Source organism: Papio anubis, chromosome 19 (genome assembly GCF_008728515.1).
Source record: "Papio anubis isolate 15944 chromosome 19, Panubis1.0, whole genome shotgun sequence".
NCBI lineage: Eukaryota > Metazoa > Chordata > Mammalia > Primates > Cercopithecidae > Papio > Papio anubis.
In genome coordinates, this window is record NC_044994.1 from 23,462,124 (window position 1) to 23,487,665 (window position 25,542).

The following is a 25,542-nucleotide window of genomic DNA, read 5'->3' on the forward strand; positions in this document are numbered from 1 at the left end:
TCGCGCTGTGTCACCCAGGCTGGAGTGCAGTGGCGCGATCTCGGCTCACTGCAAGCTCCGCCTCCCAGGTTCAGGCCATTCTCCTGCCTCAGCCTCCGAGTAGCTGGGACTACAGGCGCCCGCCACCACGCCCGGCTAGTTTTTTGTATTTTCAGTAGAGACGGGGTTTCACCATGTTAGCCAGGATGGTCTTGATCTCCTGACCTCGTGATCCGCCCGCCTCGGCCTCCCAAAGTGCTGGGATTACAGGCTTGAGCCACTGCGCCCGGCCAAAACAATAAACCTCTCTAAACAATAAACCTCTCTAAACAATAAACCTCCCCCACAATGTCCCTATAATTCTAGTCATAAAGGAAACTATGAAATGACATACACTTGGCTCCACTCAGGAAAATTTTACATACACATACACGCTATTTAACCAACAATATCACTTCATACATAATTGTTCAACTGAGTGGTCTCGACCTACTCTGTCCAATAGGGCCCACTAGCCACATGTGGTTTTAAACCACTTGAAATGTGGTTGGTCTGAATTGAGGTGTGCTGTTTAACACAAAATATACATCATAATTGGAAGAAGACTTTGAATGAACAAAAGAATGTAAAATATATCATTAGTAACTTTTTATGTTGATTACATGTTGAAATGGTAGTATTTTGGATGCATTAGATTAAATATATTGTTAAAGTGCATTTCACCTTTTAAAAATGTTTTAAATGTGACTAAATTTTTAAATTATATGTGGCTCGCATTTGTGATTCTTATCTTTCTATTGGACAGTACTGGTCTACTATTAATGCTATTGATAGAAGGCAGTGTCAGTTAGGAGTGAGGCAATCAAGTCCTTATGGATTCAGTGAAATTTGAGCTGATTTGGGATAAGTATAGACGCGCAGGCCAAAAGGAGATCTCGTGGGTTGTCAGAAGAGTATAATCAAAGGCAGGCACAGTTAGGACATTTGCCTAGGGGAAATGGACACACCGGTTTGACTAGAATGACAGTTTGCTTTGGAGAATCTGGACATGAATTGGAAAGGCAGCTGAGGATTAGATTGAAAGGTGCATTCTGTGAAGGCTCGTGGAAACCTTTTACAAGTAGGGAGCCACCCAGAGTTTTGAAACAATGTGGTTATGGGGGGGAAAAGCAATGTTTTCTAAAGCATTCTCAAGTGGGAATGCTCATCTTTTGTTGTTGCAGGTGGGGTCTGAAAGTTGGCAGATGTGTTTAAAGGTTTTGTAATAATTCACCATCCATACATGGGTGGCCTAGAACAGTGAGAAATAATAGCAAAGTCATAGACTTAAATCTCTGGCTATGCCACTGACTCACTATAGGCTTTGTTTCCTCAACTGTCAAATACGAATCATACCCCACCCCCTGCCTAATGAAAATGGCCATAGTGAGAATAAAACAGCAGCGCATGCAAAACAATTTAAAAGTGCTGTGAGAAAGATGAAGTGGTTTGTACTGTCTAATTTTTATCATTTGTACTATTTTTAGTAATGGGGTAATTCTTGATATCTTCTTCATATTGTGTCTTACTATCTTAAATAACCATGGATACCAGTGTTACTAAGTCAAGAAAGGGCCTACATTTGTCTTCAGCTAAAGAGTATATCAAAAACAGTTGTCACATCAAATTTTAAATTGACAGGAAAAAATAAAAGCTATATTTGGGAGGAGAAGGCATGGGGAATAACTGTCTACGTTGAAAAAAATGCAGTATTTATCAGTTTCTTGTGCTTGTTTGATCCATTTTATGCAATGTAAAATAAACGTTTTTGAGGAAAGGACTCATGGTTGAAAATGCTTATCTTCAGAGATTTAATCTTTCGAAAACAAAAATTATTTTCAAAGGAAACCATTGTGTTTCATAGTTCACGAAATCCAGAACAGTTTGTCATCCAACACTTCTATGAGCATTTGAACAATTTGCTATATAACTTCATGTTCCTATATTAGGTAAAGCTTTCCTCACTAAAAATTAATAGAGATGTTTGAAATCTAAAGATTTTTAGAGTACAATTTTTTTTAAAGAAGTTGGTGGTAGGAAAAAAAAGAGAGAAGTAGTTTAAATACCAAGTTTGAGTTAGCAAGTGTTCTAAATAGAGCACAACTATCTTCAACCACTTTGTTTTCTATAAAATATCTAAAAAAGAAAATCTTTAGAAAAAGAATTTTAGGCTAAATGGCCCAAATGTTTAACAAAATGAAAAATCTCTGAGGTATCTCTTCTTCTGATTGACCCAGTTTCCAGCACTGCTAATACATAGAAAAATAAATGTCCTACTGAACCTCTCAAAAAGTTAATATTCTAAAATCAGAATAACCTTGCCAAGTGGTTCTTCCAGCCCTGCCTACTTGGGCAGAAGTCGGGAAAGATGTAATTACTTGTACCAATTAGCACTCCCTCTTGCTTCATACCTGAAACTGGTTTTCATCTGGAGCTAGAACATTCAGTGCTCATGAGGTTTCTCACAAACCTTTTAGCCTTTGGCTCTTTCTGTCCAGTTAAGAGTCAATCTGGTAGCCTAAGGTGAGGCCTTGCCTTGAGTAGTTCATCATAAGAAAATTACGTAGACAATTGGTTACTATCCATAATCATGAGATGAATATTTGAATCTATCTAATACATACCTTTTTCTTGGAGAGCTGCTGTGCAGCTGGCTAGGTTGTACACTGCACAACTCCAGGAGGTGCATTCACATAAACTACAGTGTGAACAGTGCCCTGGCATTATTCAAGGAGCAACCTACACAGTTGTACAGTGGAGTACTATTTCTTTTCTCTTTCTCATGGTCAAGAAAGAGAACATTCTTATGTACCTTGATAATGAATAATAACTGGTCACTTCATATAAAAATGGCTCTTTTAGGCTGGGTGCAGTGGCTCACACCTGTAATCCCAGCACTTTGGGAGGCCAAGGCAGGCAGATCACGAGGTCAAGAGATTGAGACCATCCTGGCCAACATGGTGAAGCCCCATCTCTACTAAAAATACAAAAATTAGCTGGACTTGGTGGCACACATCTGTAGTCTCAGCTACTCGGGAGGCTGAGGAAGGAGAATCGCTTGAACCCGGGAGGCGGAGGTTGCAGTGAGCTGAGATGGTGCCACTGCACTCCAGCCTTGCGACAGAGTGAGACTCTGTCTCAAAAAAAGCCTTTTATACCTCTTTTTGAAGTTTGGTGACAGAATTGCATTAACATTTCATTAAATGTCAATGTCAATTTAATAAAACTAACTTACTATGGGCTAGGGCTCACCTATGTGCTTTACACCTAATTAATTTATTTAATCCGCACAACAAACCTATAAGGTAAGTAAAATTAATATTCCTGTTGTACAGATGAAGAAACTGAAAGATTAAGGAATGTTCTCAAGTTATATGCTAGTACATGGTTGAGAGCTGGATTTAAATTCAGTGATTCAGAATCCAGTATCCAATTTTATATTATCATACTTGACTGCAGCCTACACAGCATTTCAAATGAGCATTTAAGAATATCCAAGGATATTTATTTTTCTAGCATTCTGTCATGATACAAGGCTTAACTTTCTAAATTAATTGAGTTTACTCTAAAAATCAGTTATTGGAAATTGAATTCTTCACAAATAGTTTCCATGCAATTAGACGTATATCAACTTTGTTCAATTAAGGAATTTGCCTTGATAAACACAACGTTTATCACAATGTTTAGGGTTTTTACATTTTAAATTTCAACATATATAGAAAGCTGTGAGATATTATGAAATATGCTAATATGAATGATATTACTTGCCTGTGTATGGTTCATGATATTTTTCCCAAAAAAGTTTAATAAATACAAAATCATGTTTTAAATTTGACTGATTTATTTGAATTATTTAATTCATTCTACAAATTTCCACAAGAATCCCCATTCTAGAAATCAGAAGCGTAGTCAGGCCCTAGGCCTGGCTGGGATGAGCTCCCTGCATCTAATCCATAGTCTTATGTTCTGTCCCCTGCCACACTAAAGTATGAGATAACCCTAAACAAGATCGCAGCCAAACTAAAGAGCAGGTGCTATTATAGTTGCTTTTTGTTTAATCTAGCTACCCATATCCTCAGATTATATTTATTGTGTACATACCATATTCAATAGGAACCTTAATGATATAACCATATACCTTTTTATTAACAAATAGAGCATATGGATATCAAATTGCTTTATTTCATATATTTTTTAAATTTAATAATTAGATTTGCTTTTGATAATATTTGTAACTCATATCTATACCAAGACATTAAGGCTATATCAATGCTTTAAAAATCATATAATTAAAATTTACAAAATAACCAGAAAACAAAAATAAACAAAAGTACAGTAATTCTCAAGATAAGGGAGGTTTACTCCACATTGGTACTTCCAATCCAGGCCACCAAAGAGTCAACGTAGTTCATTCAAATCATCAGAAAACTACGTAAACATTTATTAGCTTGATTTAGTCATTCCACCATTTATACATACCTCAAAACATGTACATGATAAATATATACAATTTTGCCAATGAAAAGAAACAGATTTACAAATAAAAACACATAAATTGTTTTTAAAATATCCAAAATTATTATATTAGTAAATTAACTAAAACAAGTAGCCCTTATATAAATATTAATTAACTAAAATAATTTGTTTTTTAAAAAATACTATTGAAAATAATGTAAGGCTGTGATGTCCTCTAAAAATCTAAAGATCATTGCAATATTCAGAAATGTCTCCTGTCACCTACTTCCCAGGAAAACAGAAATGGTACCTTATTGTCTATTAGAAGAATCATTCTCTGTGGGGCTAGTCCAAGCATGATTCATATTTTCGGGATGACTCTCCAGCTTTCCTGTAAAGGGGAGCCTGCCTGGCCCATCCCTCCTCTCACGTGTAGCTGAGTCGTTCTTATTCTCTGAGAAAGGAATTGTGCAGTTACTACCTCGCTGTGGTCTTTTCTACCAAGTAACTCAAGGTATTGCTTTAAAAAAGAGCAACAACGTTGGAAAATCATTTTGAGACATGTTATAACCACAGGTAATGGTTCTTTTCCATGACAAATTTGAACACACACTCTTTGGAATCAAGGTTTCAGCTGGAATGTCTAGAATGGAAGAGTTCTGACTTCTTATGTCTGACATAATTACTCGTTTGGTTCAGACTTGGACTAGTCTATTCATTATAACCCCAGAAAATAAACAATGTAATAAATCTACATTGTTTCAGGAGCAACCACAGCCTTTGGCCAAATAGAAATCTAAATTGACTGTCATATAATTGTCTTTGTACCATTAGTTTTTGTTTGCTTGTTTTTTTGTTTGTTTGTTTTCTATTTATGACAGCTTTCGTTAGAACTTAGCAGTAGTTGGCTCACACCTGTAATCCCAGCACTTTGGGAGGCCAAGGCAGGTGGATCACCTGAGGTCAGGAGTTCGAGACCAGCCTGGCCAACATGGTGAAATCCCGTCTCTACTAAAGACACAAAATTAGCCAGGTGTGGTGGTGTGCCCATGCCTGTAATCCCAGTTACTCGGGAGGCTGAGGCAGGAGAATCCCTTGAACCCGGGAGATGGAAGTTGCAGTGAGTCGAGATCATGCCATTGCACTCCAGCCAGGGCAAAAAGAGCGAAAAAAAGAATTTAGTAGTAGGTACCAGAGGTACATGCTCTGGAGTTAGGCTGCTGCGGTTGCTATCCTATTATGGCTACTAGCTAGGGCAAAGTATTCATTCCCTCACATCTCCAATTCTTCATCCTTATACTATGGATTATAATACTAGAATCTCCTTCAGGTGCCTGCTGTAAGTATTACATGAGGCAATAAGTATAAAGCTCTAGGAAATAGCAGCTGATACCGAAACTACACAAAAAACATTAGCTACTGTTATTACTCTTCCAGTTTTTTTTTTCCTTTTAACTGATTTTCCACCATTATTTTTCTACAGATTCATCAGATAATCAGTGGATTAGCAAATACTTGTTAAGTACCTGTGAGGGTTACAAGAAAAAAAAAAAAAAAAAACTAACAGCACTGAATTGGAAAGTTTACAATTCTCCTGGCTTAGCACAGAAATTCTTTCATGCTCATAAAACAAGAAATAATAAACTGTGGTAAACCATCATGGGCTAAATTTCGTTGTACAGAATATGTATTATACAAACTCAGAAAAAGAGACATCAGTAAAGACAGTTTCAGGGAGGTTGTTGAAACTTGATGGATCTGAAAGGATGAGCAATATTTAAGTGGGTGGAGTAGAAAGAGGTAATGCATGCCAGGCAGAACAGAAGATGAAAAATGACGCAGATGAACATCTCATATACTCTTGAGAAGGTGAAGACCCTAGCTTACATGGCTTCGTTTTACTCTCATTTAAATTTTTTTGGACCAATCTGAAAATTAAGTTCAATATTTAAAGTGAAGTAACAGAGCAGAGACGAACAGATCCATGCCTCACTGCAAACAGGGTTTGTGACTGGAATAGCAGATCCTCATCTTTTCTGTTTTGTTCTCTAAACCAGACTGGTTCCATTCCATTCTTTTCACTTGTACAATTAGAGAAAATGTTCCGTAATTGCAGAGGACTAATACAGGATCGCCTTCCTACAAATGAGTTGGGTGGCTGATGGTTTTTAATAATCCCCTGTGGCCCCGTTCTGAAGCATTTCACAATGGTGCTTACCAATGTTTCTCAAAGTGATGACTTTCATAGCTTCTGGGAACTGTATGCAAAGCAGCCAGGTAAGAATTGTCTGGTTACTGCAACTGACTATTAGGCATCGTTTTTGCAAAGTCCAGTAGGTTCTTCTTTATATCATCAAAATTCTGTAGTCAATTAAAAATGTGTTTATATTAACAGTAATATTCCTTTTCCTAGTAGGAACTTACCCTTTGATTATTGTTTCTTGAAACTTACTTCTTTTGAAGTAGAAACAAATCACAATATGAACAATGGAATATAATAATCTGGATTATTCATTGTATGTAATTCCTTATTTGAAGAATTCACATTTAATTTGACTTTATTTAAATGTCTGCAGGTGGTCATATTGGTTCATGGAGAATTGCGAATAGAGGTAAAGTATGAAAAAGGTTTTTGTACTTAAAATAATAGTTTAGTTTAAAAAATTAAATTGTGTTTAGGAGAAATAAATAGTTAATATCTAAAATTATTCAATAATTGTGAAAATAAATAGAACTAAAATTCTAGTAACTGACAACAATATTTAAACACTAGTCATCTATAAATGTCATTATTATAATTTATTTCATGCATTCTTTTCTTCTTATCTTAAGCAAATCAACTGGTCAAACCCTATGGGCCCAGTAAGATACTGTGGAGTATAAAAAGAAAATATAAAATATGACTAAATGCTAATATTAAAAATCATACAGCTTTGTAATTATTTTAGTTATTTAACATTTATCACTTGCTTGACAAAGTATCAAGGAGAGCTAATTAGACACCTAACAGTCTTAGAGATCTTGAAACATAGGGGGTTCCTCAACCTAGGTGTCTGTAATGAATATGCTAAGTAAAAATTACCATTAATTTGCATAACAAATGGAATCCCTTTTTACATAAGACGAAAGGTCAATATGACGAAGAAGAGATGACTGTGCAACAAGCTAAAAGAAGGCAGAAACGTGAATGGGTGAAATTTGCCAAACCCTGCAGAGAAGGAGAAGATAACTCAAAAAGAAACCCAATTGCCAAGGTAAGTTATATCGACAGGGGCAGTATGAGTTTTTAGAATAAATGTATAAGGTATAAATTAAAATAATATGGCAATTCCAAAAACAAAATGAAGACTGGGGAGTCCACAGAACAAGTGAACTGCTATCCTCAACAAAATAGTACAATAATAATAATAATGAGAGAAAGAGAGAGAGGAAGGTAGCTTCTAGGGTTATGAAAAAGAATTGAGACATATTAACCAATTTTAACATAGAAGGCTTACTTGGATACAGGGTGTAGCAAACAAATAGGAAAAATAATGCATGTATAAGACAAAGAAATGGTTGGGAGCAAAATTTGGATTGGCTATGTATTGATAATTGTTGAAGCTCAGTGATAGGATGTATCAGGTTTGTTATACTATTCTTTTTTTTTCCCCCCGAGATGGAGTCACTCTGCTGCCTAGGCTGGAGTGCAGTGGCGTGATCTCGGCTTACTGCGACCTCCTCCTCTCGGGTTCAAGCAATTCTCCTGCCTCAGCCTCCTGAGTAGTTGGGATTATAGGAGTGCGCCACCATGCCCAGCTAATTGTTTTTGCATTTTTAGTAGAGACAGGGTTTCACCATATTGGTCAGGCTGGTCTCAAACTTCTGACCTCATGATCTGCCCGCCTCGGCCTCCCAAAGTGCTTGGATTACAGGCGTGAGCCACCGCACCCGGCTTGTTATACTATTCTAACTTTATATATATTTCACATTTTTCATGTTAAAAAGCTTTAAAATTACCATAATAAAAAGTAGATTATTTTAATACATATTTTAACCCTACCATATGATCTCTTTCCCTTTTTGTCTCTCCACTTCCCCCTATTTAAACTAAATAAATATCTTTTGTTTTTTAATATTGTCAGGTAAAGAGGGAGCCTTCAGGAGTAGCCTTGTCAATATTAAATGTCTGACTTTCTTTTAACATTTTAACACTATCATGTGGCCATAGTCCGTGCAAATATTCTAACACCAAAACGATTAGCACACATTGGTTCAGGCTGGTCGTCGAAAGCAACAGTTTGATTTTATTTCATATTCCTAGTATCTATCAAGGCAAAATGTAAATGGCACAATGTCAAAAAGAGTGAATCGAATAAACAGTTGACTTTAGACTATGGAAGTGGGGGTGGAGAGGGAAAGGCTTGAGTAATGGTCACCTCAACATTTTGGGTATTTGGGGCTGTAGATTACTTCAGATTACCAAGCAACCCAGAAAATTACCTACCGAATCTCTGGAGTGGGAATTGATCAGCCGCCTTTTGGAATCTTTGTTGTTGACAAAAACACTGGCGATATTAACATAACAGCGATAGTTGACCGAGAGGAAACTCCAAGCTTCCTGGTAAGTTTGGGTCCTCAACATTGGGCTACCCTTCTCCTTGTATACCATCGCTTTAGAAAGTGACACTTTTCTACTGGTAAATTTAGAGGAGAGTTCAGTACATTAATCAGTCCACCAGCAAATAACAATATTAGTCCCTCCACAGAGCCTCGCCTGAGGGAACACAGCAGAGGGTGCATGAGTGAGGGTTGAAATCTAGCATGCCAAGTGCTTCAGTTTGCCATGACACAGCATTAGCCTGGTGGAAGGAGCAATTTGCCCAATTGGTCTGCCCAGAGCAGGCACTTTTTTCCACTTTGTCTACCCTTTGGGGAAACATTTATTCTTTGCACAAAATTTATGTACATGCCAACAGAGGCCTTATTTCTACAAGTTTTAATAGTATGAAAACTAAGATTGCAGAGTCATAATCCACATTTCCCTCTGTTCCTAGATCACATGTCGGGCTCTAAACGCTCAAGGACTAGATGTAGAGAAGCCACTTATACTAACGGTTAAAATTTTGGATATTAATGATAATCCTCCAGTATTTTCACAACAAATTTTCATGGGTGAAATTGAAGAAAATAGTGCCTCAAGTAAGTCTTTTACGATACTTACCACTTTCAATTTATCTGCTTTCAAATATGAGTACCACTACAATATGTCATTCTTATAAACTAATTTATGCTCTTAATCAGTTGTTTTGAAAACTAAAATTCATTAAGATAAATCTGGGTCTTCCTTTCTAAAATGTGTATTTGAGCTAATTATTTACTATCATTGTATTTCTAGGTTATAGTCTGGTTATCAGGTCAATAGTATCTTATTCTATATATACAATTTATATGAGCATTTGGCAGTCACAAAGCTAAACAGGCAGCCTTGGGTAGCCTGGATGCATCAGCTGGGCTCTTTTAGGTTGTAAGGGACAGAGACACACTCACATTACTTGGATAATTTGTGGAAAGGGGAGAGTTATGACAATCTATCAAGGGAGAAAATTGAGATAGAATATAGCCTCAATCTCAACAAAGGTAAGGCTTAGAGAGAACTGAAGGGTTTTTATGGAAGGAAGCGCAGTTCTACCTGGTTGGGAGAGACGGAAAGAGGTATCACAAGTGATATGCAATTTTTTGAACATATAGATGATTTAAGGATATTTAGAAATAGGCATCAATGTGAACTTGTTTTGAATATTTAAAGTAAACACAATGTCAATTGTTACATATTCTTTAACAAACATTTTCCTGTATTCCTAGACTCACTGGTGATGATACTAAATGCCACAGATGCAGATGAACCAAACCACTTGAATTCCAAAATTGCCTTCAAAATTGTCTCTCAGGAACCAGCAGGCACACCCATGTTCCTTCTAAGCAGAAACACTGGGGAAGTCCGTACTTTGACCAATTCTCTTGACCGAGAGGTACAGCAAAGCACTTGGGGGAACATTCAAGAATAAAGGGTTTGATTATAAGAAAACCAAGAGAGGTGACTCCATTTCACCTGAAAATAAAAAAAAGAAAAGAGGTTCTCAGTACCTAACTGGGCTAATCTAGGGAAATTGTTTGCATTTTTGAGTGTGATTCTGGTGAGGCAAGATGTGTACTGGGCAACTGCAAAATCAATTGTACCCTGAACATACCAATGGTAGTTAAACACGGGCGGTGAAAGAAAGCATTGACATAAACATACATGGACAAAGATTGAACTACGACTAACTCCTCATGTGATGGAGGAGAAGCAAGCATCTTAGATGAAGGGAGAAATTTCTATCTGGAATAAAACCTTCTTTTATATCACACTTTTTCTCCTGACTCCTTTTAATTTTATCCCTGCTTCCAGAGCACTAAAGAATCTCCTTCTCCAATCTCCCTCATTACTTACCACCAGCACCTTCTATCTCCACTACCTCAAGCTACCCTGTCAGACTCCATATTATTTTTGTACAAATGACTTTCCCAACAGACTAACAGAGAAGCTCCATCAGTGAGCTTATTACTCCCTCCCACCCTACTCACTGCCCATTTTTGCTCTAAGGATACAGTACTGTCCTGCCGTAAGAAGCTCTCAAAAACAGAAAACCTGCCCTAGCCCCTTAAAGACCTCCACCCAACCATCCAGAGCCCCGCAAATGTCTTCTACATAAACTTGAATATTTATACCTCCTTACCCATAGGAATCAAGTAGTTTCCAATTATAATTCTTAGAGATTAATTATTTTTCTTTATTTTTTACCCAAATTTAGCAAGCTAGCAGCTATCGTCTGGTTGTGAGTGGTGCAGACAAAGATGGAGAAGGACTATCAACTCAATGTGAATGTAGTATTAAAGTGAAAGATGTCAACGATAACTTCCCAATGTTTAGAGACTCTCAGGTACACCCATTGCTCCTTAAAGAATCATTTATATATATATTTTTTAATACTTTGAAATCCTAATCCAGTACTTGCCTGTTTGTTGGCTCTTATTTAAGTTCTCTGCACTTATCTTTAAAGAAATACACTTTTTTAAAAATAAAAGAATTTGGGAATCAGAAGAAGGAAATACAGAATTTGAGAAATAAGGATTACCTAGAAAAAACATAATCCCTTCATGTAAAACCTGTCATTGAGTCTTTAATTCTGCTTCTCACCTTTTCAGTATTCAGCACGTATTGAAGAAAATACCTTAAGTTCTGAATTAATTCGATTTCAAGTAACAGATTTGGATGAAGAGTACACAGATAATTGGCTTGCAGTATATTTCTTTACCTCTGGGAATGAAGGAAATTGGTTTGAAATACAAACTGATCCCAGAACTAATGAAGGCATCCTGAAAGTGGTGAAGGTAAGGTCTGATTTCCCTTCACTGGTAAAAAAAAAAAAAAAAAATCTGTATTAACCAAAACGATCATTTCTGCAGATAAAACGTATTTATTTGTTAATATCACTTCATTATAGAAAACACATAGAAGTAGATTGAATTTTTTTTAATCCCCATAGAGCCCCATAACCTGAGGACAACCTCTCTTAACATCTTGAACTCTTTCCAAGCTATTGAACTTTCTATAGTAAACACAAACACACTAATATGCTATGGGAGTGACTATGTTTACTTTAAGCACATAGTAATATATTATGGCTGTCCATACTTTAAGCACAAGAAAGTAAAACACATTTCTTGACTTAATCTCATTCGCAGCAATCAGATTGAAGTTAGGATGAGATAAGAATAGGTGGAATCATGGCTTGCCAATTTGTCAATCTGTTTTAAATGGATTAGCTACAGCCAGTAGAGAAGAAATTGCTACTCTTCCTACAAAATGGGAATGTATGAACAAAATCTGCAAAATAAAAGACAAATAATTGAGTAAAGGTTTTAATATGCTTGGCTATGACAGACTCCTTATCTGAGAGTGTGACCTGGGCCCCTTCCTTGGTACAGCACTTTGGTTTGTTTGGTTGGTTGGTTTTTGCGTTTTTGGGTTGTTTTTTTTTTTGTTGTTGTTGTTATTTTTTTGTGTGTGTGAGACAAAGTCTCACTCTGTCACCCAAGTGAGAGTACAGTGGTGTGATCACTGTAGCCTTCACCTCTCAGGCTCCAGTGATCCTCCCGCCTCAGCCTCCTGAGTAGCTGGGTCCACATTGTGTGATACCATGCCCAGCTAATTTTTATAGTTTTAGTAGAAATGAGGTTTCACCATATTGTTCAGACTGGTCTTGAACTCCTGACCTCAAGTGATCCACCCACCTCGGCCTCCCAAAGTGCTGGGATTACAGGCATGAGCCACTGCACCCGGCCTTTGGTACAGCATTTTGGATTCCGTGGGAGCATCCTTATTTAAAACCTTAAATCCAGTTGAGTGACAGACCATATAACGCCTTAACAAGGGGCTGCTGAAAGCTGTACATGCAGACCTTTGTTACTCTACTCTTCAGGACTAGTGCTACAGCCATCCCCACTTGCAAAGGTTTTGTTATAAACTCCCAGCAATGCCTGGGAGTGAGCTATTCTCTATCTCATGTATTGGTGTCATTCAGTCTCCCAAACTAGAAACGTGGCCCTTACCCCTGAATCATGGCATTTCCTCACAACATACAGCCTTAGAAATTGTCTTTGAAATCTGACCCTCCTCTGCCTTCTTACTGCCTGTGCCCTGGACTGGCTTTGCCTCTCTTCTCTTAGATGATTGCAGTGCCTCCTAATAGATATCCCTACCTCTTGTCTCTATTGACTTTGTTCTCCTCATTCTTACCAGTTCGCCACCACAGTTTTCTTAAAAACAGTTTGGATCCCTTACTCTTCTCTTTAAAACCATCCCTAGCTCTACATTGGCTATGCAGTTGGCCCTCAACCCTAATTACCAACTCAAGTCACCTGCAACTTTCCCCGGACAGTAAGAGTGTAGGAACTATTGGAGAAGCCCAGGCAGCAGTGGGTCCTTAAGGCTCCTCAGATGACTCTATGGTCAGCCAGGGTTGCTAGCTGCTAGCCCTTTAAGATGAAATTCACAAGACAATTTGCTATCTGTATTCAGCCTGCAACTGCTTTCACCTATGCCTGGGTAATTTCCCGGCATCCTTCAACACCCAGCTTAGATGAATACCGCTCAGGAACCCTTCATAGCCCTCCTAAGTAAAATTATTCCTTTGCTTTCACACCCAGACCCTATAATCTCTTTTGCCTCTTACCCTTTGTATTATAGTTCCCTGTTTAGACATCTTTCTCTTCCGTTTCACTGGAAAATGCTTCAGCACACAAAGCCAGTCATTGCAAAGTTAAAACTTAAATCCAGATCTCTTACTTGAATCACTTTTAGTGATATACAGGTGTAACCAATATGAGCATTTTCTCATCTCATCACTCTCAAAAAAAATTTACTAGTGAATGAAGAAAAGTTATCCTGGGATTCCTCAGGCCTTGATTTGGGCCACCTCAATAAGGGGATCAAACAAATGGCTATCATGCAAGACCTTCTGAAAATGGGTCTACAAAGAGTTGCTGGGCCACCCACTCACTGCTTTGCAGGGGCCTATTTGCCAACCAAGACTGTGAAAATAGTTTGCCTTTCCCACCTAGGATTTTTTAAAGTCAGGAAAGACACCATTGCACATAAATCCAGTGAAGATTCTGCAAATGACCATAACTGCCAGTTATAAGAATGTATTAGGGGGCTTGATTTGTTCAGTCCTCACTACACCCTGATGAGGTAAGGCTTTTTTTTGAGAAGTAGAGAGGTGAGGATCAGAGAAACCAAACATTGTTCTCTGAGTCACACAGCTATTAAGCAGCAGAACCAGGATTCAAATTATGTTACCATAGCAAACACTGGGTTCTTTCCACTGCACCTCATAGCCTAAAGAGACTATGATGATGTCTCGCTAGTCTGAAAGAGGTACCCTGCTTTGTAATAATCAGTACCAAACTGAGGTCTCATGAGTTAAGAATTCGAAAGCTTTCTCTATCTCAACATTACAATAATTTCTGAGGCTGTTTTGCTGTTTAAAAACAAAAGAATTCATTCACAGCATCTTGCATAGTGTGCTGTCATCATCTACTGGGTTTGCGGGAGTATATTTTTGTGAAACTGCCTTCTAATTCTATTTTTTCTCCAGGCTCTAGATTATGAACAACTACAAAATGTGAAACTTAGTATTGCTGTCAAAAACAAAGCTGAATTTCACCAATCAGTAATCTCCCGATACCGAGTTCAGTCAACCCCAGTCACAATTCACGTAATAAATGTAAGAGAAGGAATAGCATTCCGTCCTGCTTCCAAGACATTTACTGTGCAAAAAGGCATAAGTAGCAAAAAATTGGTGGATTATATCCTGGGAACATATCAAGCCATCGATGAGGACACTGGCAAAGCTGCCTCAAATGTCAGGTAAGACTATTTTTATTTATATCTTATTTCTTGATGAGGTTTTAATCTATAAGCTATCACAACATAACACATAAACTATCATGCACCAAGAATAGAGATATGACATTGATAAAAACAAGAAACTGGGTAACTCAAGAAGTAACATTTAGCTAAATCATTAGGTGATCATCTAACTGTATTGGAAGCAAAGATAACGTAAGCATAAGTTACAGTGGAAACCAAGAGAAGAATGCCTTAGCCTATCAACAGAAATTGGGAACATGTCTCATGGAAACTTACAGTTGAGTCTTACAAAGGAGTAGAAGTGCACCATAAGAACATGTTTTAATCATATAAAGCAGCACATACAAGGACATATATGCCTAAAATATAACGGCACCATGCAAAATAATTGCTATATTATGTGGAGCAAGTACACAGGTATTTTATTTTATTGTGCACAGCAGAGTTGGAAAACTCAGCTAATATATGCTTAAAAATTATGAAATATGGGCCTGGCACAGTGGCTCACACCTGTAATCCCAGCACTTTGGGAGGCCGAGGTAGACGGATCACCTGAGGTCAGGAGTTCAAGACCTGCCTGACCAACATGAAGAAACCCCATCTCTACTAAAAATACAAAATTAGCTGTGCATGGTGGTGCACGCCTGTAATCCCAGCTACTCAGGAGGCTGAGGCAGGAGAATCATTTGAACCCAGGAGGCAGAGGTTGTGGTGAGCTGAGATCACACCATTGCACTGCAGCCTGGGCAACAAGAGCAAAACTCCATCTCAAAAAAAAGAATTATGAAATATGGCTCATCCATGCTATGTTAATTTTCTGTTGCTTTTTATAAAAGCATATTTCCATGTCAACATATATTAAATATGAATATACTAAATATAAAATGAGTCATTTTCATTAAATATGTAACATTCTACATTTGAAAGAAAACTATTTTTTTTTAATATTATGAAACAGGTATGTCATGGGACGTAACAATGGTGGTTACCTAATGATTGATTCAAAAACTGCTGAAATCAAATTTGTCAAAAATATGGACCGAGATTCCACTTTCATAGTTAACCAAACAATCACAGCTGAGGTTCTGGCCATAGACGGTAAGAAAAATATTTGAATCATTTTAGAGAAATGTTATTGTAATTGATGTTTCTCTATGCATAGATGATTATGATTATTCAACATATTATCTTTACCACTAGAGAGAGAGAATTATCTTTACCACTAGAGAGAGAATTATCTTAGGAGCATTGGGCCTCAAGTCTGAGGCAACTGAATCCAGGAGAGAAAACTAAGAGTTCCAACTTCTCAGTGGAGTTTGAACCAGCAAATTCTGTGTTAGGTCCCTATGGTTTGCAGTGGTTGAAGCAGAAATTTTTTGACCAACAGAAATCCCTGGGTGTGAGGGGATGGGTGAGGATTCGTAGACAAAAAAAAATCAGGGAAGCTCAACTTGAATGTGAGGTGCTTTAGTGAGGTACCTATAGAAACCTCATGTACTTTTATCATTGAACAATGCAATTTCCTCTTCTAGAATGTTTTAAAATAATATTCATTGAGTGTATGTGTTTCCCCAAGTATAAAATTAATTTATGTTGAAGGTAATAAAAAACATAACCCCCCCCCAAAAAAAAAATATCAAAAATATTTCCATTTGGGAAAACAGGAAAAAAAGTAGTAAGGGTAACAACAGAAATGACTTATAATGCCCCCACAGAGAGATTTTTACTTCATTATATTTTATTTTCAACATTTAAAATTTTTATTTAATAAACTTTTATATCTTCAGTAATAAAAATACATAATTTTTTATTCCAAATAAAAAATATGTGCTTTAGAAGCAAAAACCTTTCACACATTGATTACAAGTGAAATCAACACATTTAAGAAAGTTATTATTTTTGTGCTGATTTCATTTGAAATTGGTGAATTCATCATCTTACCGGTCTTGGGTTCAAGTATCTTATATTATTTTTCAATTAATTATAATTGGAGACATCAGCCTGTTTGGTAAATTTCAATTTGCTTTTTACAAGATGCAGAAATAGGATGACTTTTTTTACTTCTGAGGATAATATAGTATTTCATGAGAAGACACACTAAGTTGGCTGCAGAAAAGAGAAATGTAAAGATTCTCCTTTTTTGTACAACTTTGTTCTATACATTTCTTTAACTCTAAAACGTTGTTCTTACAGAATACACAGGTAGAACTTCTACAGGCACGGTATATGTTACAGTACCCGGTTTCAGTGACAATTGTCCAACAGCTGTCCTCGATAAAGATGCGATTTGCAGTTCTTCTCCTTCCGTGGTTGTCTCCGCTAGAACTCTGAATAATAGATACACTGGCCCCTATACATTTGCACTGGAAGATCAACCTGTGAAGTTGCCTGCTATATGGAGTATCACAACCCTCAATGGTGAGTAACAGTAAAGTTGCTTCTACAAATGCAAACTGCTCCTTTATATTTCCAGAAGGATAAGGAAGATCATTTAAGAGCAGGTCCTTCCAAAAGTAACTTGAAAAATTCTTTGCAATGAAGATGTGGTTGTAGCCTTGTGAATTATTTCTCTTTTCAGAAGAGAAAAGGAATGATATGCTGTTAGCACCATTCAATATTTTATTTTGAATCCTTTTTAGGGTTCATTTGATATTTTAACATTTTAAATCTGTTTATTTCTACTTCCATAGTGCACCCCAAAAAAAGATTAGAGTCAGGCATCTAGGTGGGGCATGGTGGCTCATGCCCGTAATCCCAGTACTTTGGGAGGCCAAGGTGAGACGATCACCTGAGGTGAGGAGTTCGAGACCAGCCTGGCCAACATGGTGAAACTCCATTTCTACTAAAAATACAAAAATTAGCTAGGTGTGGTGGCGCATGTGTGTAATCCCAGCTACTCAGGAGACTGAGGCAGAAGAATCACTTGAACCCAGGAGGCAGAGATTGCAGTGAGCTGAGATTGTGCCACTGCACTCCAGTCTGGGCAACCAGAGTGAAAACTCCATCTCAAAAAAAAAAGTCAGATATCTATTTATCACAGAGCTGTTTAGATCTCTAAATACTAAATACATAAACTTATTCTAATGGAGCAGTCTATGAGCAGACATGTAGCATGAAGAAGTCAGCCTGCTCAAGGCTCACAGGGAGTGCCACTTACACTGTCACTAGTCAGGAACCTTGAGAGCATAGTGGACTGAAATTTGCAAACCCTTTATCCAACAGGGAGGAACTAATTCATTCTTTCTCTTTCCTAACCTTTATCATACTTATTTTACATTGTTTGTGCTTTCCAGAAGTGTCATAGAAATAGACATTAGACTTCCTAAAAGTTTCTGTCCTTTCTGGATTTTATAGTGATGATGGGATCACTTCAAACCCTTAGTAAACTCACTTTTCCCTAACTCCTTTCTGAACCAGCCTTGCTTCCTTTCATGAATGTACATGCTGTTAAAGCATGCCCTTCAGTCCTAAGTAGCAGCCACTGCCAGAGTTACCAAAAGGATCTTGGTCTCCATGGTCATCTTCCCTTGGGTCCTCACACTTCTGGCATAAAGATCTATCTCCAAACTGTGCATGTAGCATTTTGCTCCAAATGAGTTTACTGGATACGTGACCAATGAAGAGGCTGCCAAAAAAAGATCAGAGAGGGCCAGGATGTGGCACAAGACACACCTGCCCAAGTGTGACTGGGCAAGGCAACAGTGATTAGACTAGGTGGGCAAGGCACAATGTCAAAGGGTATGGTGGGATCAGAAAGGATTCAAGAAATGCAATACTGAACCTTACAGGAACTGTTGTGGGGTCCACTTAAAAAAAGGCAACATAGCAATGGGAGATAGAAAACAGTCTATTCTCAGGACTCAGATAGGCAATAGGCCATCACCACAAGGAAATCCCATATCATAGACCTGCAGCTCATGGTCTAAGAACTGGGAAGAGCAGTTGAGGTAGTAGCAGCTAAAGTTGAAAGTCTTGATAAGTGAAACACAAGAACACAGAGTCAGGAACACATACACACTCAGAGGGCCACACAAGTCCAAGGATGGGTGCAGACATACAAGAGAGTGGTTAAGCCCCAGAAGAGGAGTGCCTGACTCTAAATGATGCTGCCCATCTTCTTTAGTGGGAAAAGCAGAGTAGAACTGAGTTTCATGGGGGAGGATAATGGGCCTACCTGCAGCAGAGAGGACAAGGAGGCAGGTATAGACAGATTTACCCACTTGAACCCATTATAGCCCTCATCACTGCTCAAACCTCTCTCTATTATCAACCCTACTGTTTGTGGCAATTCTAACTCTGCTAATGAAAATAAGTAGTTAGAGCGTAAGACACTGCTGCGGTTGGAACAGGTCTTCCAAAGCTCGTGTGTTGAAAACTTAATCCCCACTGCAACAGTGTTGAGAGGTGAGACCTGTAAGATGCAATGAGGTCATGAAGTCTCTGTCCTCATGCATGGATTAATGGTGTTACCATGGGAGTGGGTTCATTACAGTAAGAGTGAGTTGTTTTAAGGGTGAGTTCAGCCCCCACTTGCTCTCCTGCTCTCTTGTCCTTCTGCCTTCCACCATGGGATGATGAAGTTCAAAGGCCTTTATCAGATTCTGACACCTTGATATTGAACTTCCCAGCTTTCAGAACTGTGAGAAATAAATGTATTTTCTTTATGAATTATCCAGTCTGTGACATTCTGTTATAGCAACACAAAACAGACTGAAAAGACGCCTCGTCCCACTGTTGGTTTGCATGATTCTTTCTCTACAGCTACCTCGGCCCTCCTCAGAGCCCAGGAACAGATAGCTCCTGGAGTATACCACATCTCCCTGGTACTTACAGACACTCAGAACAATCGGTGTGAGATGCCAGGCAGCTTGACACTGGAAGTCTGTCAGTGTGACAACAGGGGCGTCTGTGGAACTTCTTACCCAACCACATGGCCTGGGACCAGATACGGCAGGCCGCCCTCAGGGAGGCTGGGGCCTGCCGCCATCGGCCTGCTGCTCCTTGGACTCCTGCTGCTGCTGTGTGAGTAGCCAATGTTTCATTCTCTGTTGGATGGGGTGTCCTCATTTGCAAAGGCCTCCATGCTACCCTGCTCATCTGTGCAACGGGGAAAGAACATTCTCTGATGTTTTATAGGTAAAGCTAGGGGGAAATGGCATTTTCAGAAAGAATCTGAAATGTGTAACATGTCACTTGCTAACAGTCTATATTAATATAGCAACACAAGTTATATATGTCAGACATTTAGAAGACAGCACGAGTTAATCAAGAGAAAAGCGAATCATGAAGACTTTCTATACACTGTTAGTAATGTTCATGGTCAAAATTATGGCTTTATCCATGAGTGTGACACTTTCTAAGATGTTTTCTCCATATTCATTTCATCTCATGAGATTCTAAGATAAAAAGAGAACACTAGTCAAACTTAGGGAAATACAAATAGGGTATCATAGGCTAATATTAATTAATAGCATATGATGCTAATATTAACATCATATGTTATTAATGATGTTAATATTAACATCATATGCTATTAAGATAGCATAGGTTCTGAGAAGTTATTGCTTCATCTAGCATTTCCTCAAAATAGATTACCATCTGAATACGCATCCCCTTTAAGACCTTCACATTTAATATGACTAAGTTTATTAAACACATTTAGAAAACTATGCATAAGTATCCTTTTTCAATAAAGGTAAAATTTATTCAATAGATAGGTTTCTGAAAAGTTGTATTTGAATCAAAATCTTGTAAATCAAGTAGTATTTTGATTGTAAGAGGGTGCTATTTAAAAGAACTTCCTGACTAATTCTTGTATAAACAAGAGAAATCCTTGCTAAATTCACACGTTCTTAATTTATTATAAAAATCACAGACTTTTAGAGTTAAAATTAATTTTATGATTATTAATTTTAAAACCACAAAAAGTAGAGAAAATGTGTAGACAACTACATGTATAACCATCACTTCAACTGAACAGATATTAATGTTTTGCAATATTTTTCAAGTCTGTTTTGAAAAGAAATAAATTGCTATAGATAACAGCTAATTGCCACACATGCTATGTTTTTCCCTTCCTTATTCTCCAAAAGCATTTACTATTCTAAAGTTATTATATACCATTTAGTTTAAGAGCTGAAATTGACACTCAGAGATTTGGTTTTTCGATATCATATTAATCGAGTAGAAGAATCAAAAAATTTTAAGTACCTCTATGTGAATCACTATGCTAGCTTCTAGCTGAAAAGGAAACTTGATTTTGGTTTTCATGCATATCTAACTATAGGGGAAAAAAATACCATGATAAAGCTATAATAGAAATTACTACAAAGGGGTAATTACAGAAGATTTTACGGAATAGAGGCTTAATTCAATTGAGCCTTGAAGAATGATTAGGATATAATCAGTATAAAAAATGGAAAAGGCATTTCCAAAAATTGACAGCATCAGCCAAGGCCAGAAAACACTTAATATTTTCTGTTTTAGGAATCATACAGCCTTGGAAGGCTAAAACATGGGGAAATTGTGGAAAGTGAAGGAGAAACAGAGAATGCATTGGGACTAATTTGAAAGGCCTGCATACACATGCTGTGGTGTTTGTGCTTTATCCTATGAGAAAGAGGAGCTGCTAAAAGCATTTGAATAAAAGACTAACATGATCATATTTGTATTTTAGAAAGACAACCCTGGCAACAGTGTGTACGGTAAATTAGAAAGGAAAGAACACTTAAGAGGTCATTGTAAGAGTTCGAAAGAGATGATGCAGGTCAAATTCAGAGCTGTGACATGAGACTGGAAAAGAAAGGACAAGTGTGCAGTGCATTACAGTGGCCCCTGGAGAGGACTGGGAGATGAATTGCTATAGTCTGAATGTGTGTGTCCCCCCCAAAAAAATTCATATGTTGAAACATAAACCCTAATGCAATAGTATTAACGAGTGGGGCCTTTACCTATATTAATTCAATCCTCACAACAACCTATGATGTAGATACTATTTATTGCCCCATTTTATGGATGAGTTAACTGAGCAAAGAAAGATGATATCACATGCCCAACATTACATAGCTGTTAAGTGGTACAGCCAAAATTTAAACCCTAGAATCTGACTCCAGAGGCTGTGTGCTTAAACCCCTCACTAAGCTGCCTCTAAGTGAAGAGAGTTGAAACATTAGGATTCAGGTGGCCTTGGCAGGGCAGAGGTGGCAGTAGGGCCACTGACAACAAAGTATAGGAAACACCTGCTTTCAAGAAAAAGTATTTCACTCTTGGTCAGTCAACATGAGTATGACGTTAATCTTTATTGGCACGGATGTGCACAGAAAGATATTTACACTGCCAGAAGAGCCCGCCAAGCTCAAGCCACAACTAAGAAATTCTTAAATCACAATTAAGAATGCATTGATAGCCATTTATTAGGTTATCACTCTAGTTACTGAGGGAGTTTTCTGGTTAATTACTGTTTACTAAGAGATAATTAGAGACTAGATTGCCAAAACACCATTGTGCCCACCTAAAATCTGGACCATTCTGGTCATATATTTATCTGTGTATTCACCTGACACAATACACATAGCCCCAAATGTGCAAATAAATGCAATAATCATAAAAACATATAAAAGAAAAGGATTGAGGAGCCAAACAGCCACTTTCACCATACATCAGTGCCTATCTTAAGACAACATACCAAAAAAAAAAAAAAAAAAAGAAATGATCTGATCTGTCTCCTTCAATTTCATAATCACATGAAATTTTAGTGTGCTTACTGTACCAAGTTTCATTTGTAGAAACTAATTTTGGCTTTCATTAGGAATTTTCTACAAGTATTTAAGATACTGTATTTTCTTTGTAACATTTCTGACAATTGTCATGTTAAATAGTTCCTAAATTAGTCAAGTGTTCTGATGTTTTGTTTTGTTTTCCATTAGTGGCCCCCCTTCTGCTGTTGACCTGTGACTGTGGGGCAGGTTCTACTGGGGGAGTGACAGGTGGTTTTATCCCAGTTCCTGATGGCTCAGAAGGAACAATTCATCAGTGGGGAATTGAAGGAGCCCATCCTGAAGACAAGGTAAACATCCAGTTCATAAATTATTTATTTCAATTAAATAGAAAAAATGTTTGATTTACATTGAGATAGGAAAAGAGGCAAAGAGACATAAAAATAAGAGATTTCTTGACCTTCAGTTTGAGAGTCAGTGCTGAATAGATGCAGGCTTTTAGGATTTTAGCTCTTCAGATGTCAAAATCATAAAAATGGTTATCCCTGCAAGAATTTGCACTTGTTGTAATGTTATCATTTGCAAATTTGCAAGGGGCCACATGTCACTATATTGTTCTGAAATCTAGCGCACTTTTAAATTAATTTATTTTTCACATGGTTTGCAGGAAATCACAAATATTTGTGTGCCTCCTATAACAGCCAATGGAGCCGATTTCATGGAAAGTTCTGGTAAGTGGACATAAAATATTTGAAAGCAATGGTGAGTTAAGTGAGAGATATTCAAAAATAAGAAGTGGTTAAAATTAAAATTATCTTCTTAATAATTTCATCTGTGTGCACATGTCAGGAGCTGTTACCACTGAAATGGAGAAAAGTTGTTTTAATATTCTTATATTAGTCAATTCCCTGACATGTCTGGCTTCAATAAATTAATTTATCCATTGATGCCACCATTTTCAATATCTAAAGATTTGTTATACTTTTTCCAAACTTTAGTGAAGTATAGTTCTCAATCAATTACTAGTTTTTTAATTAGGAAAGACTTCACACATATAGAAAAATGTAAGGGAAAATATAACAAACATCTATGTATCTACCACCCAACTTTGTCTATTCCAAACATTGGTCACATTTTCAGTTAAAGTCTCGTGTGCACATCCTCAATCCTGTTCTCCTTCTTCCTTCCCCAGAACTAACAGTATCCTGATTTCAGTTCAATCACTAATTCCTTCATTCAGTCATAATAGGACACGGTCACTTATGTTGTCATACAGGTCATACAGGTGAATTTGTTTATTTCTTTGGTTTTATCAAGTGGCTATTTCATTAATATTATCTGAGTGCCACAACTACTCAGTGAACTAAAAGAACAATAATAATGCCTAATATTAAAGTTTTGCTTAATTCCATACTTAGATTGTTTTCAAGTGTCCATCCTGCACAATCCACATGAGATTTCCCCAAATATGTAACTGTCTTCCTTTATCAGATGCTCCAATCCTCACCTGCTTTTCCCATTAGAATTACATAGCAAGAGCTATATAAAGAATTATCTAGAAAAAATAACTTTCCATGAAAGCATAATGTAAAGGTAACAGGCTGAATAGTCGTGATTTATTAAATTCTCTTTAGGTACCAAGACATGCTAACTTGCATGATTACATTATGTATGTTTCCTCTTTGGTTTCCATACTGAGCTCATATGACTGCTGAATTATAATGTTTTTTCATTAAAACATACAAGCATTGCATTAGAAGCTTCCCATAGCTGGGTACTAAATAGCCTGTCTTTTCTATTTCTGGCTGTTGTCACTGAAAATCTTATTTCTTTGTACATTTTTAAAATTAGTATATTTGTAGAGCTTTTTCACCCACTTATATGCCCCCCTTTATGACTCTCACTTAACACACTGTGGGATGTTATCATCTCTAGTCATATAATTGTATTTTCTCCCACTTACTTGCTTTACGTGGTGACTGCTTATAGACACCCAAGACCCGTTCTATAAAAACGCAACAAATAACAGCATAAGATATTACAGAATGTTCTCCCTTGTTTTTAGAAGTTTGTACAAGTACGTATGCCAGAGGGACAGCGGTGGAAGGCACTTCGGGAATGGAAATGACCACTAAGCTTGGGGCAGCCACTGAATCCGGAGGTGCTGCAGGCTTTGCAACAGGGACAGTGTCAGCGGCTGCTTCAGGATTCGGAGCAGTCACTGGAGTTGGCATCTGTTCCTCAGGGCAGTCTGGAACCATGAGAACAAGGCATTCCACTGGAGGAACCAATAAGGACTATGCTGAAGGGGCAATAAGCATGAATTTTCTGGACTCCTACTTTTCTCAGGTAATTTGATGAAAAATTTTGTTTCTTGGTTATCTTATTTACATTAGAGATCTTTTTATTTTATTATATACTTCAGTTTTGTGGTTCTTTTTATTTACAGCTTGTTAAAATGTAAGAAAAAAGTGGTTTGTTAGTTTTTTTGCCAAAATAATACAGATAACCTAAGGTAGCTGTCAAAATTGGATCACTGATGAAAAGAAGAATGGGAGCCAAGCATAGTGGTACATGCCTGCAGTCCCAGCTACTCGGGAGGCTGAGGTGGGAGGATTGCTTGCCCCCAGGAGGTAGAGGCTGTAGTGAGCTATGATGGCACCACTACACTCCAGCCTGGGTAACAGAGTGAGACTTCGTCTCTAAAATAAACAAATTAATAATAAAAGAAGAATGAGTAGATAACCACAACATGAAAGCATATAGCAAGTAGCATCTCATTCCTCCAACTGAACAAACAACTGAGGGCAAATCTCTTTTATATGAGAATTTCCAGCATCTTCTTTAGGAATACAAATCAGTTCACTTTGTATTTCCTATATCATAAAGGATATCCAA

At 37.4% G+C, this 25,542-nt stretch overlaps 1 protein-coding gene across 1 annotated transcript in view; it reads left to right on the forward strand.

Moving 5' to 3' along the window:
* The window catches only part of DSG3 (desmoglein 3), a 32,048-nt gene that overhangs the window by 3,050 nt on the left and 3,456 nt on the right, over nt 1-25,542 (forward strand). Inside the window, exons 2-15 of the mRNA XM_003914270.5 lie at nt 7,050-7,085; nt 7,596-7,727; nt 8,921-9,076; nt 9,510-9,654; nt 10,318-10,484; nt 11,307-11,435; nt 11,701-11,886; nt 14,655-14,926; nt 15,888-16,027; nt 17,123-17,347; nt 19,691-19,951; nt 22,855-22,994; nt 23,312-23,375; nt 24,710-24,993. Coding sequence (XP_003914319.2) covers nt 7,050-7,085; nt 7,596-7,727; nt 8,921-9,076; nt 9,510-9,654; nt 10,318-10,484; nt 11,307-11,435; nt 11,701-11,886; nt 14,655-14,926; nt 15,888-16,027; nt 17,123-17,347; nt 19,691-19,951; nt 22,855-22,994; nt 23,312-23,375; nt 24,710-24,993 — 2,337 coding nt within the window. The remainder of the gene's footprint in view (nt 1-7,049; nt 7,086-7,595; nt 7,728-8,920; nt 9,077-9,509; nt 9,655-10,317; nt 10,485-11,306; nt 11,436-11,700; nt 11,887-14,654; nt 14,927-15,887; nt 16,028-17,122; nt 17,348-19,690; nt 19,952-22,854; nt 22,995-23,311; nt 23,376-24,709; nt 24,994-25,542) is intronic.